This window comes from Vulpes lagopus, chromosome 7 (genome assembly GCF_018345385.1).
Source record: "Vulpes lagopus strain Blue_001 chromosome 7, ASM1834538v1, whole genome shotgun sequence".
NCBI lineage: Eukaryota > Metazoa > Chordata > Mammalia > Carnivora > Canidae > Vulpes > Vulpes lagopus.
Window position 1 is genome coordinate 56,084,868 of NC_054830.1, and position 19,025 is coordinate 56,103,892.

General features: G+C 46.7%; 1 protein-coding gene across 3 annotated transcripts in view; it reads right to left on the bottom strand.

Annotated features, from left to right (window-relative positions):
* EEFSEC (eukaryotic elongation factor, selenocysteine-tRNA specific) overlaps window positions 1-18,714 on the bottom strand; it is a 248,653-nt gene extending 229,939 nt beyond the window's left edge. The window contains exon 1 of one of the 3 annotated variants that reach the window (XM_041762586.1): window positions 18,201-18,600. In XM_041762586.1, the coding sequence (XP_041618520.1) occupies window positions 18,201-18,522 (322 nt within the window). In that variant the 5' untranslated portion in view covers window positions 18,523-18,600. Of the gene's footprint in view, window positions 1-18,200 lie in introns of all 3 variants that reach the window. The other 2 variants (XM_041762585.1, XM_041762587.1) reach the window with 2 other exon arrangements.
* Window positions 18,715-19,025: the final 311 nt, after the last annotated feature.

Sequence of the window (19,025 nt, forward strand, 5' to 3'; positions counted from 1 at the left end):
AGTTTCATGGGGGAAGCAAAAGAGAAGGCCACCCATGGTTCTCATCACTCGGTGCTGTCAAATTCAAATTCTGTATGAAATCCTACTGATCAATTAAAGACTGTGAGGATGTCACACATACTAATATATTCCACAGTATGCAGCATCTATCTTATAGACACACTCACTTTGGAAGATTTATGTTGCGATTAGAAAAGATTAGAAGAAGACATCTGATTTCATATAGGCTAAGCCTGGGAACCCAGCTTTTCCTGATGGCTATCAGAGGATCAGGGCGGCAGCGTAGCACCCCCCAATCCCCCGCCAGATTTCATTTTGTCTTGTTGCAGATGCTCAGAGGGGCCGAGCGATAGACATGCTTAGTGAATCAAATAAAAGCACAACCATCCATGCCTGTGTCTCTAGCCTGACGTCCAACAACCCCCCACAGCCCAGGGATCAACATCACAATAACCGCTCCTACTACATGTTCCATTTCTCTGATACAAACACTCCAAGCAAGATAACCACCTGCATTCCAGGTGTGCAATAGGCTCAGAAAGGGAAAGGGGCACTGCCACTGCATGTATGGTTTCTTCTACCTCACCATCCCACCCTCCATCATCTCTGGCATTTCCTTGGGGCTCTGGTCCTGGCTGCAGCTGTTGCTATACATTAAGCTCTTTGGGGTATTAATGTGCTGCAGGTACCTGGCACCACAGTTTCAGGTTGGGGGGAAATAGATGTGAGGGCCCAGTCCTGGCATAGGCTGCAGTCTAGTGGGACTAGGGGTGAGGTGTGGCACACATTAATATGCGTCTCTCTGGCCTGAAAACTTACACAGAAGAGCACCAGAGAGTTGAAAACAAGTCGATCCTTATAAAAAAGCAGACATGGCTTATTTAAGATAGTAGATTTTGCCCCCGGGAGGCAGGGAGATCACCTTTTTTCTCTCCTGGAAATTCCTTTCTCTGGTTGATACCATGAACTTGCAGAGAAAGGTTGATAACTGAAGCCCACATCTTCGAATGTTTTAAAAGTTAAGTCAGATAATCTTTACATTGATGTGAAAGGGGAAGAATATACATTTGACCCCTTGCTTCAAACAAAAATCTTTCCATATGGTTTTTAATTAGAAAGCAGTTGTTTTGCTTTCGCAACACTTTCTAACCTCTGCCATTGTAGGTACAAGGCCGCAAACTGTACTTTCGTTTGATTAAAAAAAAAATAAAAAATAAACGCTGAAAGAAAAAATATTTTTCTTTTTAGGAAGGAAAAGATAGCAAGCAGCTATTTTTCGGAAGGGTCAGGCGCTTAAAGGCATATATGGGAAGCCATCGTGGCTCTGGCCTACAGTTTATTTTGTCTTAAAAAAGTCCGAGGTCATTCTAACTATGCTGACCTGTTAACCTACCCACTGATCATCTCCATCCAGGACCGTTAGCAAACACTGCCCTCTTGTGCACTGAACAGTCCCAGAGTCGGCATGGAGATGGGTTCCACCTACTGCTCTGTGGACGGCTTACAATTGTACAGCTGCCTCTCGGGGCCTGGAGATGTGTCAGGAAAAGGATGATGACACACATCTGTTACCAGGGCGCTTGCTAAAATGTCCCCAGATTGCCTTCCGAGACAGATTTTGAGATAAAAGGAAGATTCAGCTGAAGAAATCAAACCAAAAATAACTGACTCTTATCTTTCCTAGAAAATATTCATTCCTCGAAAAGAAACTTTATTGGTTACCATGGCAAGTTTTCTCATTATGTACTTTTATCTATTTTTTTCTTTTTAAAGAAAAATGAATAAATAAAATCATTTTATTTATTCATGAGACACACAGAGAGAGAGAGAGAAAGAGTCAGAGACACGGGCAGAGGGAGAAGCAGGCTCCATGCAGGGAGCCCGACATGGCACTTGATCCCAGGTCTCCAGGATCATGCCCTGGGCCGCAGGCAGGCACTCAACCACTGAGCCACCCAGGGATCCCCTCATTATGTACTTTTAAAAGCTTTTAGAAAAAGCTAATGAAGTACAATAACAAGTATACAGTACTTTTTTTTTTTCTCATCTAGGAAATATGTGCCAGGCAGAGATTCCATTTGCTTCCAGAGGAAGCAAAAAAAAAAAAAAAAAAAAAAAAGGCAGGGAACCCAGAGGTTGCTCTTTCTCAAAGGAATCCCCCAAGGTTCAGTGATATGGTCTGCTTCTTCCTGAAGAGTCCCAATCTGCTGTAGTTATCTGCAAACATTCTCTCCTCCAACCTGGAGACACAGCTGTTCCCAGAAGACCAAACTGGCATCCCAAGAGAGCTTTAAAGGATATGAACTACTGTCCCTTATTAAATAACTTAAGAAAAATCAAAGGCAGAAAAATACCCACTCAAGTCTGGGGCCAGGCCAAGTCGGCTTGGCAGGAATCTCCAGGGTAAGTTCCTAGTCTTCTCTAAGTGGATCTCCAGTTCCAGTTCTGAACCACAAACCATCAAAATGTTGCACCCACCCCTGTACCCTTCCAGGCACAATCCAGGATGGGCCAGATCTTCTGCTAAACTCACTTCTGGGGGAGAAAGAGAAAGCAGAATCTGCTCCCAATACATTGCCTTCAACCCAGGGAGCAACCTAGAAGAAAAGGATGGAGATAATATTTAGGGGAGTGTGCTCCATGGGCAGTGACCAGATGTCAAAGGTGGGCTGGGTACCATCTATGATATCCGGTGCTTGGTTCAGTGCCTTAGGAATATATCCTTAACCTTCACCTGGCTTATAAATCGTGAGTAGTCAATGTTAAATGGCCAAACAGAAGCACAGAGCAGTGAAATCTGTCTGGTTCTCTGTATGCCAGGATCATCTGCCAACTGCTGTTTCCACTTCAGCCCTGCCCTCTACCATGGGAAGAAAAGGAGGGATCAGTACCAAAAGTGGACAGGACTAAGGGTGGGTAAAGACCAAAGGATGGCTACACCGAGACCATTTACCTCCAGAAGGCTGGCAGTCTCCCTCCTCCTTGCTCCCTGTCCTTATATCAGAATGACAAGACATGCAGCCCAATTGAGACTGACGTGCAACTCAAGTATACATATTTGTCCAATATGCCAGCCCCACACCAGGTGTCTGTTGTGGAAAACGGCTCTGGCACAGTCAGCTAGAGTCCCTTCTCATTTATACCACAGTCCCAACTTTTCCCTGCCTCCAAACCCTCCCATGTGCTACTCTCCTCAGAAAGGCCTTCCCAAGCCCTCAAATAAAAGAGACTCCCCACATCCCTGTGTCCCTCTCTGGGCATCCTGTGTCATCCTTCAAGCACTATCACAATTTTCAATACCATGTGTTTCTACTTACTTCTGTAACATCTGCCACCCCCACTACCAGGTGGTGAGCCACCTGAAAGCAGAAGCCACTTCTGCCTTGCATAGAAACCCAATTCCTAGCTGGAGGTTGCTCCGGATTTGTTGAATGAATTAACTGAGGTATTGACACACCTTTCCTTCTACAATGTCTGATCTCAAGGAGTAAGGTCCCCTAGGACACTAGAATCTTGGGGAAAGAAATCAAAGAAAGCCAAGGGGCCAGGCCCCAACCTACTGCACAAGAAGGTGACAGAACAAACAAGGAGCTACCCAGGCAGGGACTGGGCAAGTCAGGACCTGACACTCCAACACCCAAGACACCAGCGCCCGAAGACCACAGGGGCCTAGACTGTGATGCCACACATTTTTAGGTCTCCTTGGGCTTTTCCTCAAGAGAGCACATGAAGAACTAAAGGGTGAATCTGCGAGCTGATGAGGGCGACTCGGAGTCTTGGGGGTAGGACAGCAGGAGCAGCACCACATCCCTACCCTTTTCCCTCAGGGAGCCGTTTTCTCTTTCCCCAGCAAGTTTCATACCATGCAAGCATGTTATAACGGTTCCCATCTGTCCTCCCAGGTTTGTAAGGACCTAGTGCTCTAGGAAGTTTCCATTCAGAAGGAACTCCAGACCCAAAGCGTGGCCATCAGAGACAGGAACCTCTGCTTGTCACATTGTCAAACCAGCCCTGAGCAGAGCCAGGGTCACCCGCTGGACAGGCAGCACACCCAGGCTACCTCTGGAGGGCCTCCTCTCCCTTCACCTTCGAAGCCTATTTGCAGAACAATCACTGGCAACGGCCACAGGCTTGCATTATGCTCATTTCCCCATCCCCAAGCTCTGGGGCAAGTTTAAAAGTCCTCGTCCTGTCTCAGAATCAGGTCTGAATTAATACCCTTCCTCAAAAGAACTCCAGTAGCAAAGTGAAAACAGACGCACTAGACAATGCCCTTTGAAAGCCCCAGCAGGGAAGACTGGTGACAATGCAGCCCCTGGCTCTGAAAGAAACCTTAAGGTTAAAGGTTCACAGAGGCAGAAGAATTACCAAAGTACAAGTTTGTTCAAATTTCCTCCGGCAGATTTAAACAACCAGGGTCAAGCTGAAGATTGCTGGCAAAAACCTATGAGACAACCCAGCTCCTTTGAACTGCGTGGAGAAAGGAAAATATACGGTCTGGGAGGGATCTATGTTATAGCTTTTAAAAATGTTCTTGAAAAGGTCACCCCTGTTAACTCAAAATCAGCCCGTTGAAGGATGTTTGAAAACTGCTTCTCTAAAACAACAGGGCTGCCGGGCCCTCACCGTGTGCGGTGAGCAGCACTGAGGTCGCCGTGTTCCCGGCATTAGTGTGCTGACCCTCTGTGGGCCATGAAATTAACCATCAGCACGGCAGAAATCTGCTCCGAGTTAAACTACTTTGCTACGCAAAGTGGCCTGAAAATGAAATATGAGGACTGAATTTCCACTGAAAGATGAACTTGTCTAACCTCAAGGCAGGCTTCCTCCACTGTGAACTCTGTGTGGCCACTGGTTTCAAGCACCCCAGGAGGGTGGGTAATTGCTGCAGGCAGTGGGAAATGACCTCCTTATCCATCCCTCCCTTCACTCACTCATGTCTGCTTGCACCAAACAATGACTCGGGGCCAACCTGGGTCTCAGTCTCCTGCAGACAGAGTTGAATGAGAACAGGTTCCTGACCTCAAAGAGATCAAGTCCAGTGAAAAACAGAACCTGATAAACAGAAAATGACAACAGCTGGGGAGAAAATGAGATCCTAGAGGACAGACAGGATGTCACAGGCCCTCAAACAAGGGTCACCTTATTTTAGGCTGGGGAAAGCCAACACTGAGGCTTCCCAGAAACGTACACGTAGCCAGATGATACAGCATCAAGAGAGCATGGTCTGTCTGTCCAGACACCTGCAAGTAGTTCATCAAGCCAAAAGTCCTGAGAGAGACAGAACCATCAGGAAGGCCTGACGTCAGCCATGCTGAGGAATTTGGCCTTTATGCCAATGGAGAGCAACTCGAGACTTTTAAACCAAGGAGGTAAATATTAGCAACTTAGAAAGTGTTCTTGGCTAGAGGGGAGGATAGTTTCAAGGGTGGGGGCTGGAGTCAGAGAGACCCTGAAGGAACACTGTACTCATCCACTTGGGCACTAATGGAGGCCTGTCCTAAGGGAGCAGCTATAGTGATGGGGAAGACTGCACAGGTTGGAGGACATGCAGGAGGGACAAGACTTGGTCACTGATTCATATGAAGGAAGACACACTGAGGATCATTGCAAAGGTCATGCCCTGGGGCACCTGGATGGCTCAGTTGGTCAAGCATCCCACTCTTGGTCTTGACTTAGGTCACGATCTCAGGGTCATTGGATAGAAGCCCCCCATCGGGCTCCATGCTCAGCAGGGAGTGTACTTGGGATTCTCTCTCCCTCCCTCCCCTGATTGGCACACTGTCTCTCTAAAATAAATAAACATTAAAAAAAAAAAAAAAAAAAGGTCATGACTTAGGAGAACGGAGGTATCATTCCCTGGGAAAGAGAAGTGGAGAGAGTGGTCTTGAGGATGTGGAATCTGAGGGCCTATGATGTTCACTGATGAGGAAATCAGCCTTATAGGCGGTTGGATATACAGGTCTAGAACTTCCTACTATTTGACAATGTGCTTGTCAAAAATTTCCTACTGAAATTTTTTTTTTCCTACTGAAATTTAATTAAAATTAAGTACAATGAAACATCCCGCTCCTCAGTTGCACTAGCCACAGTGCGAGTACTCATTAGCCACATGCAGCTCACAGCTCATGCTGAACTGTGCCACCAGAGAACATTCCCATCATCACATTCATCTGTTGGAAAGTACTAATCTAGGCCCTTCACAGATTTCAAAAAAACTGTCACTCATAGCCAAAGTGTCTGTCAGCCCTCTCTCGCCCATGCTGATTGCTAATGGTAACAATGTCTGTACTGGCAAACACCAGCTTCTGTTCCTGGTTTTTTTCATCCTACTTGTCTGTGCAAATGCTCAAGAAATAAAGGTCTTATGTAGTATTTTTTTCTCTAGAGCGCAAGTTCTGAAGACTATCTCTGAATGTGCCCTGGCTCATCATTTCAGAGAATCGAGTACACCGAGTACGCACACATGCGCACACGCACAAGGGCCTTTGGTGCTTAAGGCAAAAGACCCTGAAAATCACCTAGAAATGACCACAAGCAGAGCTTTTTTTTTTTTTTTTAAGTGCCACACTGCAATATAACTTGGGAAGGTAGAGCTCTAGTCCCAATGTCAGATGACCAAGGACAAGCCACTGACCCTGCCTGAGCTTTAAGCAACCCAAATAAATCTATGATGAAGAACAAAGCCACAAGGCCAGACAGGACAGGTTCCTGAGGCCAAGCAGGTCAATGCTAGCAATTCGAAGCACTAATTTTAAAAGAAAAAAATCAGGTTTATCTTTAGGTAGCACCTGTGTATGCCACCAAATAAATATCCTCAGGAAGTAGGTTAGAGACAAAGGAAATTATTTTAGTCTTCCTGAAGGCCCCAAGACAAGAGAGGCATCATCACAACACAAGAGATATGGAAAGAGGGAAAGTCAACTTCTCTCTTAATAGCAAAACTTGTTTCTTCTCCTGCCAAGAGAGGATCACCAGATTAACTAAGTCCTCCCCACTCTCTCCCCACCCAACTAAGGCCACTTCAAAGCAGTAGGAGCCTAATCACATAGCACAAGAAAATAAAAGACTCAATTAACAAAAAACAAAACTCAAATAATCCAGGGGAAAATGGAAGCTGAAATCTCTGTTTTTGACAAACTGACTTATATACATAACTGCTTCTCACAAGCCACAACTCCTACCAAAGTAGTCATGGGCTAAGGCAGCTTCCTGGCACACCAGGGTCTCTAAACCCTCAGTAGCTGGCTCCCTGGGGACTTAATCCCCTCTACTGACCTCTGCAGTCTCATTTCTGTGGCTGCACAATGTAGAGGGAAATCTCCCACCTCTGGCTGGCAGGGTGCAATGAGATCATCACGCGTCTAAAACAGTGATCAACAAACAATAGATGTTCCCAAAGCATCCATTCCCACTCTTCCCTTCTGAGAGGCAGACCTTCCTCAGCCTCTGCTCTGCACTCCACCTCTGCACCCCCAGAGCCACACTCTCCCTGCTAAAGCGGTCCATTCTGCCTATGGTCACTCTCTCTCCCTCTTCCCATCAGAATGAGGAGAGGGATGTATGGCCCCAGACCACTCGTCACAGGCCCTCTCCTAAGACTCTTTTAAAGCCGGCAGGATCTCCCAGCTTAAAAACCATCCACCTGCCTCCAACTACAGCTGTCCAAGCTCCCGAGCTCTGGGACCCAAGGAGCTCAGCCTCATACCCTGTTACTTCCCTGTGAGCTCTACACTCCAGCCCTCCCTTCACCCCTGTGTCCCTGTCCACTCTGAGTCCTCTGGCGGGAAAGCCTCTCATCTCATTTTCACCACTAGGAAAATCTTAGCCATCCTTCAAAGCTGACAGGACAGTCACTCCTCCTCAGTCGCCCTGGCCTTGCCTCCTACCACTTCCCGCTTCTTCGACCAGATCTGCTCACACACCTCTGACTGCTCAGGCTGCTCCCTTGGTCTGCTCTGCTTTCTTCCTCTCTGCCTGGAAATCTCCAGGTTACCCTTCTAGGCCCAGCCCAGGTCCTCTCCTGAGGGATGCCCTTCCTGCCTGTCCCAGGCAGAGGAAATCATATCTTAAGCTCCTCTTTATAAAGCCCTTAGGACTCTGCATCTTATCTTAACCTGCTGTTGGCACTGCCTCCTGCTCTTCCCTGCCCCTCCAGACCATTAACTCCCTGAAGATAGGCACGTCTGTATCTGCCCTCACAGCCAAACAGTGTACAATATATGTAGAGTCTCTGAATAAATAGATGAAAACACTAACAAAGCCATCTGATCCTCTCCCATCAGAGAGGCTGACAAAAGACCTCAAAATGGGAGCTACGAGCCCAGTGTCTACAGGGCCCAAGCAATCTAAAGAGCACATGCCTCTTCTACTCAGCTCCAGGCCAGTGCCACCACACTGGAGCATGGCTCTGTGGATATGAAAGTCTTATGTTTCTAAAGAAGCCAGGAATCTGGGTTGCTAAATGAGATCTCCTGATTGATTGATTGACTGATTGATTGAGAGTGGGAGTGGGAGTGCAGAGGGAGAAGGAGAGAGAATTTTAAGCAGGCTCCATGCCCAGCACGGAGCCCAATGCAGGGCTCAATCTTACAACCTTGAGATCATGAACTGAGCCAAAATCAAGAGTCAGACATTTAACTGACGGCCACCCAGGTGCCTCCAGATCTCCTGATTTCAATGAATTTTGTTTTTAATTCTAAATATTATGTGGTCCACCAAAATAATCTGCTGGCCAGACTCTGGACAAGACTCTAATATGGAATGAGATCCTACTACGGGATGAACAGACAGGACAACCCATCTCCTACCAGGCACTAAGGACAGAAATGGGCAGATCCAGGAACAGGACAGGAAGGAGCCTAACAGGTCTTCCATACACAAGCAAATGGCACTTACTACATGCTTACTACAGCCCGGATAATGTGTTGGGCACATTTAATCCTCTCGATATATATTCATTTATTTAATTAAATTCAACTCAATTGTTTAACTCAAGTATTACTGAGTCAAGATAACCCATGGAATAAGAGAAAATATTTGCAAATCATCCATTAATAAGGGGGTGGTATCCAGAATACATAAAGGAATCAATAAAAACCAAATATAATTTTTTAAATGATCACAAAGGATCTGAATACACAGTTGTCCAAAGAAGGTATACAAATGGCCAACAAGCAATGAAAAGATGTTCAACATCACTAGCCATCAGGGAAATGCAAATTAAAGCCACAATGAGATAGCACCTCACACCCACCATGATGGCTATAATCCAAAAGACAGACAATAACAAGGATTGGTAAGTATGGGGCAGCGGTTTAGCGCCGCCTGCAGCCCAGGGCATGATCCTGGAGACCCAGGATCAAGTCCCGCGTCGGGCTCTCTGCATGGAGCCTGTGTCTCTGCCTCTCTCTCTCTCTCTGTGTGTGTCTCTATGAATAAATAAATAAAATCTTTAAAAAAAAAAAAAAAGAATTGGTAAGGATGTAGAGAAATTGGATCAGCGTATGCAACTGGTGGCAATGTAACATGGTACAGCTGCTATGGAAAACAGTCTGGCAGCTCCTCAAAAAATAGAAAGTTACTCTATGACCCAATAATTCCATTCCTAAGTATATACCTAAGGGAATAAAAACACATGTCTACACAAAGACTTGTGCACAAATGTTCAGAGCAAGTTTATCCATAATCGCCAAAAAGCAGAAACAATACAAACGTCCTTCAGCTGATAAACGGATTAAGAAGCAGTATATCCATACACTGGAATACTATTCAGCCATAAAAAGGAATGAAGTACAGCTCGGGGAGGCAGAAGGGAGAATTACTGTTTAATGGATATGGAGTTTCAGTTTTTTAAGATAAAGAGTTCTGAAGATGGATGCCACTGGACTATAACTTTAAAATGGTGAGACAGGGGATCCCTGGGTGGTTCAGTGGTTTGGCGCCTGCCTTTGGCCCAGGGCGCAATCCTGGAGTCCCGGGATCGAGTCAGACATCGGGCTCCAGGCATGGAGTCTGCTTCTCCCTCCTCCTGTGTCTCTGCCTCTCTCTCTCTATGTCTATCATAAATAAATAAATAAATGAATAAATAAATAAATAAATCAATCTTAAAAAATAAAATAAAATAAAACAAAACAAAACAAAATAAAATAAAATAAAATAAAATAAAATAAAATAAAATAAAATAAAATAAAATAAAATGGTGAGACAGTTGCAGTGACTGACTAACTCAGTCAGTTAAGCATCTGACTTGATTTTGGCTCAGGTTATGATCTCAGGGTGATGAGATCCAGCTGCAAATCAGGCTCCGTGTTAAGTGTGGAGTCTGGTTGAGAGTCTCTCTCTCCCTCTGCTCCTCCTCGCCCCTTCCTCTTTCTCTCTCCCTCTACCTCTTTAAAAAATGGTTAGATGGTAGGTTTTATATAATATTTTCCATAATTAACATTTTAAAAATTATTTTCTAAAAAAGAGTTAAGTATATATATTCCATGCTACAGCATGATGAACCCTGAAAGTATCACACTGATTAAAAGAAGATAGATGCAAAAGGCCACATACTGGATGATTCCATTTTTATGAAATGTCCAGTAAAGGCAAATCTGTGGACATTAAGTAGATCAGTTGTTGCCTAGGTCTCGGGGAGGGGAGAATGGAGAGTGACTGCTAATGAGTCTGGGTTTTCTTTTGTAGCGATGGAAATATTCTCAACTCAGATTGTGGCAACGACTCTACACAATTCTGGGAATGTACTGAAAACCACCGAAGTGTACATTTGAAATGGGTGCACTTTATGGTACGTGAATATCTCAATAAAAATGTTTATAAATACTACTGAATATCGACTATGTGCAAGGCCCTGGACTGGCCCTAGAGCTACTGGGACAATTCAGATGCTGTCTCTGTCCCTGAGAAGCCTCCAGGCCAATGGGAACACTAGAATAAGCAGAAGCCAGCCATTACAACAGAGCAGGAGAGACAGGAGGTGCCGTCTGAGCCGGACCCTAACAGAGCTCATATCTGCTCCTCGCCCCACCCTAAGGCCATCTCAGAAATGCCAGGCTCCACCTCATGAGGTCACAGGCCTCGGGATTAGTCGGAGCACCAGAGCTACAGACACTGTCACCCTGGGCACTGTCTCAAAGGCCTGCTGGTCAAAGGGAACAGACTCAAGCTCTAAGACAAGGGTGCCTCATCCCTAGGCTGTTAGAGGCTCCAGCCAACAAAAGAATGACTGAACAGGGAATGTGTCTCAGGGCTTAATTTACGAGTTGTTTCCTGGGATGCCTGCCCAAATCTTGTTCCAACCTGGATGAAGTGATTTTGAAGAAAAACCCAGGAGACAGAGAAGATAGAAAACAAAAGAGATGCTAAGTAAAAAGTTTAAAAGCGATTAATTTTAAATGATTACAGCTTTACCAAAAGCTGTGCCTATGATTTCCTTCTGACTTTGATTATAACCTTCCAGCAAAATATTTGCCTCCAGAAGGCAAAGTCTTTGCATTATTTCTATTCCTAGCATGACTACAAAAATATTCTTTGATTTAACATTTGATATGTTTTGTTCTCAAGGGCAAGCCCCATGAGAAGAAAAATGTACCCCAACAGAATGAAATATGACTACCTGCTTCCATTTTTCTTTCCTGTTGGTTCCTGCTCAAATATTCTGCATTAATTTAAACTCAAGGCTGCGTCTCTGATGTTGTGCTACTTCCACACTGTCACCCAAACCAAAGCAAAGTCACCCGCTGTCTAGCGCCAGGAGAATGTGCTACAAAGCTCAACTTGAGAGTCTCCTAGAGACAGCTAAAGGCACTCCCACTTGGAAGGAGATCAGGAGGGGTCAGAGAGTGATAAGGTAGCAGGCAAGACGGAAAAACGTGTTTGAACACAGGCACTGAGTGCAGCCAACTTCCTATTGGACAAAAAGAGGCTTTAAGCACATTAACACAAGAGACACCAATACTGGCCTCAGCTTTACTTGATGGTACAGAGCATCCCAGAATTGGCACTGCAGAGGAGAATCTTCTGCTATGGTACACACTTTTTTTTTTTTTTTTAAGATTTTTATTTACTCAAGAGAGACACAGAGAGAGGCAGAGACACAGGCAGAGGGAGAAGCAGGCTCTCTCCACAAGGAGCCCAATGAAGTACTCAATCCTGGACCAGGATCACACCCTAAGAGGAAGGCAGATGCTCAACCGCTGAGCCACCCAGGCGTGCTGGTACACACCGTTTAACAAAGAAGAGAAAATAAAAGGCAGCTCTCCTTGAGTGAGCATGAAGGTGCAGGGAACCAAAGCCTGACAGATTCCAGGAGGTAAATAAGTTAAGGTTAAAGAAGTATTTCCACTTATATCAACTCCTTTAAGTATGTCTCAATATTTTAGGACACACATATATGAATACCATAATATAACAATGTATTGCTGCACAGATTCATAGAAAGACCAGAGGCAAAGAAAACCAAAATTGGGTTTTTTTCTTTGGCTGGCTGGTTTTACATTAGAGTAATGCCCAAATTCCTTGCACAGCAGATCCCCTTTGTTGTCTCTGCTTATACGGCTACCACGAAGCTTTCTGGGCATTGTGTAGATGCTCAATGGGAAAACACACATTTCACTCACATGCCTTGTTTCATGGGTCCAAAGAGAGTATCTCAGACAGACTGCAGAAAAACTGCAGGGCACACTCCTCAATAAACAAGCCAAAGGAACAAGCACTTTCTCCACACCGGTGCCAAGAGCACAGAAAGTTGGAAAAACAGAAAAGTTAAAGTAGCTTAAGTTTTACAAAGAATGTTTTCTCCCAGACAGCAGGGACAAAGATCCCAGAGGCTGCTGTTTTCCCTCCAAAGAGAGTAACCAAGTCAAACTTACAAGGCTTTGGCAGCTTTCATCAGCTCCAGCCAGGGAGGACCCAGAGAGAGTCCAAGCCATGCTGGAAGCACCACTTAAGTGGTGGGCAGAGGAGGCAAGGGATCAGGGCGACAAGTCATAGCAGAAGAGCTGCTATTCATTAACAACTGGAACAAAAGACCAGGAGACAATACACTGTTAATCCTAGCAGCCACAAGAGGACTATAAATTGCCAAGCCAAGATACCAGCATTTTTCAGCTCTCCTCTTTCCTGCCAGAGTTAGATTGAGGATGGGTCCAAGTCCCTCACCCCCACCCAAGTCTTTAAAACATACATTACTGAATCTTTTTGAAGTTCTAACCCTTAAAGATTTATACTCTAAAATGGATTAGAGAAAAATACTGCCCTGAAACACTACTATAGGGGGCTGGAGTGACAGGATACACTTTTTCATTCCCATTGAGAATGCCAGAATAGGAGCTGTGTGGTCAGATCAACACAGGTTCAAACCTAGCCCTCACACTTACAAACTGTGCTGTGCTCCCTGACTGACCTCTCTGAGCCTTTTTTTTGTCCATAAAATAGGAGTATCAACCTCATACCTCACAAGACTGCTTTGAGTGTTAAAGGGGAAAAAAAAAAAAGCATAAGGGCAGTATTAAATAAAAGCTAAGTACTACTACCACTATTAACCTCCCCCACCCCATCCAGTGCCACAGGAGTTTTACCTACGGCCACATGGATCAAGGATATAAAGCCCAATTTTCTCTATGTTAAGAAGGATTCTTTTGGGTAGTGAAAATACTTGGCGGGGGTGAGGGGAGCAATAGAATTAAAAAGAACTGGCTTTAATATAAGATATATTAAACTTCAGAGATATCATCATGGAACTCAGACAATCATTCTAATTTTCTTCTACTGGGGATAATGTATTCAGCAAGAGGTCTAAATTATTCACAGCAAGCCAGGAACTCTAACAAGAGCCCAACCCTCCAGCAATCCCAGGTATAGGTACATTGCCTGCTGCCAGTACAAGTCCCTGTTCGGCAATCTTGCATCGTCCTAAAGCTTGGGCCTGATCTTGTCACAACCCTGTTTAATAGCCTTCCAAGGCTCTTAAGAGAAATCTACACAAAGGGCCTAACCTAAGTTCAACACTCACCACTCTATAGGATCTGGCCCACCAACCCTTCCTTCTACCTTCATCTTTGTCACACCTCCCCACACACCCAAGCTGATTTCCAGCCACAACTAAATGCTAGCTGTTACCTCTGACTCTAAACAGACAAAAAAGGCAGATTTAAGCCACAGTGCCCTGCCCAGGCAATTCCTCTACTAGGAAAGCTCTTCTTTCCCCCATGTACCCTATACCCCACCTCCCAGCAAAGTGAGTTATTCCTGTTTTTGTCCTGTATGCAAAAAAAGCTCTGATAGGTCACTCTACGCATCAGACAGTGCCCTCTCCCTAGCTCTGCTGTTAGCTCCTAGAGGGAGGGAAAATAATCAACATGCATAATGTACCTACTCTAGGCCAGGCCCCATGCTGATTGTTTTCTATCCACTAACCCAGGAAGAAAATTCTCTGCTCACTATTACCAGCCAGCCCAGGAAGTAGTACACAGCTTCATCCATTCAAACTTAACGAATGCCTACCACACACTTGGCTCTGGCCCAAACCCTGAGAATACACTGGTAAATAAGACACAAATGATTCCTACTCTGGTCTCGTAGAAGGACAAAGATAATCAACCAGCAAACACATAGAGTATCAGATAATGAAAAGGGCTGTACAGAAGTAAAACAGGGACATGAGAAAGTACATGGGGGAGAGAGCTGAGGATACTTTAGCTAGACAGCTCAGAGGAGCCCTCTTTGAAGGAACACTCAAGCTGAGATACAAATGAGGAGCCAGACGTATCAAAAAGAGGGAACAGTAGATGCAAAGACTAGCCCATTCAATAAGCAGAAATGAGGCCAGTGACACTGAAGGTCAGGAGCAAGGGAGGAGGCTCAGAGGAAGACAGAGGCCAGACCATGGGTTCTGCAGCCCACAAAGAGAGTGGATTTTTTTTTTAAGATTTTATTTATTTATTCATGAGACAGAGAGACAGAGAGAGAGAGACAGAGAGAGAGACAGAGACAGACAGACAGACAGACACACAGACACACAGGCAGAGACAGAAGCAGGCTCCATGCAGGGAGCCTGACATGGGACTCAATCCCAGGTCTGCAGGATCACACCCTGGGCTGAAGGCGGCGCTAAGCCGCTGAGCCACCCGGGCTGCCCAAAGAGGCTGGATTTTACTCTAAGCACAAAGAGAAGCCACTGGAAAGTGTTGAGGCTGAGGGCCAACGTGACCCAACGAATCATGACCTGACGAATCCTGTAAAAGGAGTTCACTGCCTACTGTGTGGGAATGGAGTAGCAGGGAGAGGAGAGCTAGCCATCAGGAGGGAAGAAGGTCCAGCACTGTAGGAGACCAGCAGAGGCAGGGATTTGGCCTCTGGAGCAATCTCAAGAAGGCAAAGATAGCTAGAGATTTATGACTCATGAGGGTAATTAAAGATATTAACCAGATCCAGGTTAGGGGCAGCAGAGTTTGGCAGATACCACCTCAGGGTACTTTACTTTCCAAGCTTCAGCTTCTTTTTCTGAAAAATAGGGCTCACACTCCTGCCACTAGGGGTTGTTGCACAGATGCAAGTTCTTAGCAACTGGTGTGGGCCAGAGCAGGTACTCAAATGTGAGTGCCCTTCCCTCATCGTTCCTCATTTTTCTGAAAAGGGTGGGAATCTGATCTACGCAGGGAAGGAGAGTGGCAGCCCTTAGTCTCACCATTCCACTGTGTTCAGGTCACATTTTAATGCCTGTTAGAAAGTAAGGAAAGTCTTCTCACTCAGGAGGTGAGAAAAGTAAGCAAAACCACAATGTATGTACAAGAAGAGAAAAAACTCCTCTTGTCTTCTAGAGTTTTACAGTCTAAACTAAGGACTTGCCAAATTCTTGGAGGCATTATATTTGGTTAGATAGAATAAGGCTCGTGCCTGATATATTTTCTCCTACAAAGAGTGTCTCTGTAGATGGACAGGTTAGAAGGGGGCCAGGGGTAGTATAAAGTGACTCAGGGAACATGGGAAAGAGCTCTAGCTTTGGGATCAGAGGGACCTGGGCTGTGCTACTTACCAGCAGCCTCCCTACATCCCAATTGCTTCAACTATTAAATAGTAACCACCATGTTCCTTGTAGGGTCTGCCTGGGATGTGGCAAGCATGTGAGAAAAGCAAAGTCAATGAAGAGCTGTGTGGTCACTATCTGCCAGTGTGTGTAAGGTCCAAAATTAGGTTCAAAGGTCATACAGTTGGTAAAGGAAAAACCTAGACCTCAAGCCCAGTTCTGACTCCAAAAGCATATCCTTTGTTACTTACCTACATTATTTACTAAAAAAACAAAACACCTAAAAGTGCCTTCTTGTTTTACTTTAACCTATTGCTTCCATCTCCAACCTAGACTGGCTCAGAGTACATGTCTTAAATGTACTTGGATGTGACTAAACAGAATTCAGTTAAGGGAAGGGTTAGGGACAGGAAAGGGGCAGAGAGGATCACATGCCCCTTAACGTTCATCTGATGACTGAAACACGACTTGAGTGGAGGACTTTAGGCAGTGTGACCTTGAACAGGTCTCTTCTCTTTGAGCCTCTACTTCTACTGTAAAATGGGGAAATGACCTCAGACTGCCTGCAGCATGGAACAGCTAGGAGGTAACGAAGGTAAAAGTACTTAACACACTCATCACTACAGCTGGGACCTAGTATGCCCAGTGACCAATGAAGCCATCCGCCACCAAGCCAATAAAACCATCTGCCCAATATATATTCCTATAATGTGCTTGTAAGTGTACAGAATTATCATATAATTGGAAGGAAAGAGAAGGCGATGGAAAACAGGGAAGTAACCAAATACTTGGGTCAGCAGTGAAGAGACTTTTTTTTAGCTATACACCCTTTTGTGTGAGGTGCTTCTCTTAGTTATCATTTTCCTCTGAAAACAGAGCAAGTTTTAAAGCTCTGTCCATAGATTTAACTGTGGTAAAATGCATCCAGAAAAGTAATCCATAAAGGTGTAATAGTGGCTTCCTCTGAAGAAACAGGAGTGGCAATTAGGGGACGTTAGCCTAATTTGGAACATTCCATTTCTTCACAAGCAGAATGTACTCACGTATTACCTGTATGATTAAAAATTAATTAAATGGTTTATCTTTGGAGGGCATTTTGGCTGTACCCATCATGACTGAAAATCCATGTGCTCTTTGCCCCACGCCAGTTTAGTTCTAGGAGCTTACCCTACATATATATTAGCACCCCCACCAGACTTGTTCTAGAAAATTCACTGAAGCATCCTTAGCAAAAACTGCAAGCAACATAAATGTCCATCATTAAGAGTTAATTAAGAAGGGCACCTGGGTGGCTCGGCGATTGAGCATCTGCCTCTGGCTCAGGTTGTGATCCTGGGGTTCTGAGATTGCAAGGAGCCTGCTTCTCCCTGTGCCTATGTCTCATGAATAAATAACTAAAATTTTTTTTTTTTTTAAGTAAGTTAAGAAAACGTTGGTACAGCTGTACCATGGAGTTCTACATGACTTAAAGATAATACGGCCTTTGGGAGGCCTGGGTGGCTCAGTCCGAAGACTCTTGATTTCTGCTCAGCTCAGGGTCTCAGGTCCTGAGGTGGAGCCCCCAGGGCTCTGCGCTGGGCGTGGAGCCTGCTTAGGACTCCCTCTCCCTCTGTCCCTGCAACCCCTCTCACCTTCTCTAAATAACTGGAATGTGTGTAGGGATATGGAGCCCTGGTGGCGACTACCACAGTGTATAGGGTGCACGTTCCCATGTCATGAAGACGCGGAAGGGGGTTTACATACACGCGAGTGTGCTTGTCTTCACGTGGGGTTTTTCTGACATGACACAAGGAACTGGGAGCAGCTGGTGACTCTGGAAACGGGAACCAGGAGACCAAAGAAAGGATGAGTGAGACTTATGTTTTTTGGCACTTTTTACACATGCCCTTTAGGTAGTCTTTGAGTTTTCTTTCTCGTCCGTGTATCTCAACCTCACCTTGGAAACGAAAACAACAAACAACTTTACGGCAGCGCCTTCCGCGCGGTTGCGCCGGTGGCCAGCGCTCCGCTCGCGGGCCGCGCCTCCGACCCGGGGAGGGCCCGGAGCCCCGGGCCCCCGCCGCCCCTCCGACCCGGGACCTCACGGCAGGGCGGGGGCCGTCCCCGGGTCGGAGGGGCGGCCGCCCCCCGCCCGCGAGCCCGAGCCCGGCTCCCGCCCCGGCCCGCTCACCGCCAATGATGGTCCGGATGAGGGAGGCGTGCCCGGGGCAGTCGACCAGCGTGACCTGCAGCTGCGGCTCGCCGGGCTCGGGCTCGGGCTCGGCCCCGGACGCCGCCGGGGGCGCGGGCAGCGCCGGCCGCAGGCGCGCGGGCAGCGGCACCGAGAAGCACGAGAAGCCCAGGTCGAGCGTGATGCCGCGCTCGCGGCTCTGCGGCTGCTTGTCGAAGGCGGCGGTGGAGGCCGTGGTGCTCAGCGCCCGCGCCAGAGCCGTCTTGCCGCTGTCGATGTGGCCCAGCACGCCCACGTTCACGTTCACCCGCCGGCCAGCCATGCCGCCGCCGCCGCCGCCGCCGCCCTCCCCTCCCGCCGCCGCCGCCGCCGCGGTCCGGCGGGTTAAGCCGCCCCCCCCGCAACCCGCGCGCCCGGCACGCGCGTTCCGGCGCCGAAGCTTCCGCCCTCTGGGCGCCCGCGGGCGCTGCGGTTCACCGCGCCGGAGGAGGGTCCCCGAGGTCGGGACTGGACCAAGGTCGCTGTGCAGGGCGGTGCTCTCACGTGGCTCCTGCCACCCGGTGCCTCGAGGAGACGGGGGGTGGGGGGGAGATCCATGCAACGAGCTCGTGTCATGTGCCCCCTGGGTACCAGGCACGGCTTATTCCCCGCCCTTATACTGTCCTGGGCTGGGGTGCGGGTCAGTTAATGAGCAGGTGAACGAATGTGTGAACCAGACCATTTCAGAGAGGGAGGGACCTTGCAGGAAAAATAAAAGCGGAGATTAAAAGGCCTAGAGTGCGTTTGGGCTCCCTGCCCAGCGGGGAGTCTGCTTCTCCCTCTCTC